General features: G+C 63.3%; 1 protein-coding gene across 1 annotated transcript in view; it reads left to right on the forward strand.

Annotated features, from left to right (window-relative positions):
• The first annotated feature begins 743 nt into the window (after positions 1–743).
• The window catches only part of ERMP1 (endoplasmic reticulum metallopeptidase 1), a 42,435-nt gene continuing 42,183 nt past the window's right edge, over positions 744–995 (forward strand). Inside the window, exon 1 of the mRNA XM_044920741.1 lies at positions 744–989. Coding sequence (XP_044776676.1) covers positions 821–989 — 169 coding nt within the window. The 5' untranslated portion in view covers positions 744–820. The remainder of the gene's footprint in view (positions 990–995) is intronic.

Here is a 995-nt window from a genome sequence, read left to right on the forward strand (position 1 = left end):
ATCCCTAGCATCTGCAGTAAAACCAATGCTACGCCTCCAGGGACAGCTTCCCTGAACTTTCCAGAGTGCCCAGACTCAGCAGTGGACCAGAATGCTGTTTTTGGGGTCCCACTGAACTGGATTTAAGTTCTTCATCTGTTACCAGTTAAGTTTCTCAGTCGGTAGGAATAAAAATATTTCCTTTTCCGAGTTCTTGTGAGAATCAAATGAGATAAAGCATTAAAGCCCTGAGCACGGGGCCTGGCTCGTGGCCGATATTCGGTAAATAAGAGCTGTTGTTGTTCTTCATCTGTCAAACGGAGACAATGAGAGTGCTGGTTGCCGCACATGGTTATGCAGATCCCTGTCCGGATTGCGTGTGTGGGAATGTCAGGCCGGGCCTCCTTTGCGCAGTCCCAGTTCTAATTTTAAGAGCCAGGAGCCTACTTTTCCTGCTCTGTCGCCCCGTAGGAAAGCGGGGCCATCGTGCTCAGAATCTGCCCGGTGCACCACGTGCATTCTTTTAAAAGAGCGACCTCTCCCTTTTCTCACGTTTCCAGGTTTCTGGGTCCCCTCCCGTTTGGAAATCTCTGTCCCACACCGGGCCGGGCAGCCCCGCCGCAGAAGGCACACCCGTCACGCCCACCCCTGGGCCGGCCCTGCCGCGGTGCCCGCCGGCGCTCTGCCCGGGGAGGCCGGGTCGCGGCGGGACGGGCCAATCAGAAGAAGTTTGGCCCTCTGCAGGCTCCGTCCGCTCACTAGGAGGCGCTGCGGCCGCCGCGGCTGCTCCCGGGGCCGGCGCGGGCCGGAGCGGTTGGGCTGGCGGCCGAGGCTCGCGGCCATGGAGTGGGCTTCCGAGTCGGCGGCCGTGAGGCGGCACCGCGTCGGAGGGGAGCGCCGGGACGGCCCGGCGGCCGCGCCGCAGCCGGGGAGCGAGGCCCCGGCGCAGGAGCCCCCGGAGGACGCGTGCGGCGGCGCGAGGACGCGGAAGCGGAGCGCGGGGGGCGGCGGCGCGA

Source organism: Neomonachus schauinslandi, chromosome 13, assembly GCF_002201575.2.
Source record: "Neomonachus schauinslandi chromosome 13, ASM220157v2, whole genome shotgun sequence".
Taxonomy (NCBI): Eukaryota; Metazoa; Chordata; class Mammalia; order Carnivora; family Phocidae; genus Neomonachus; species Neomonachus schauinslandi.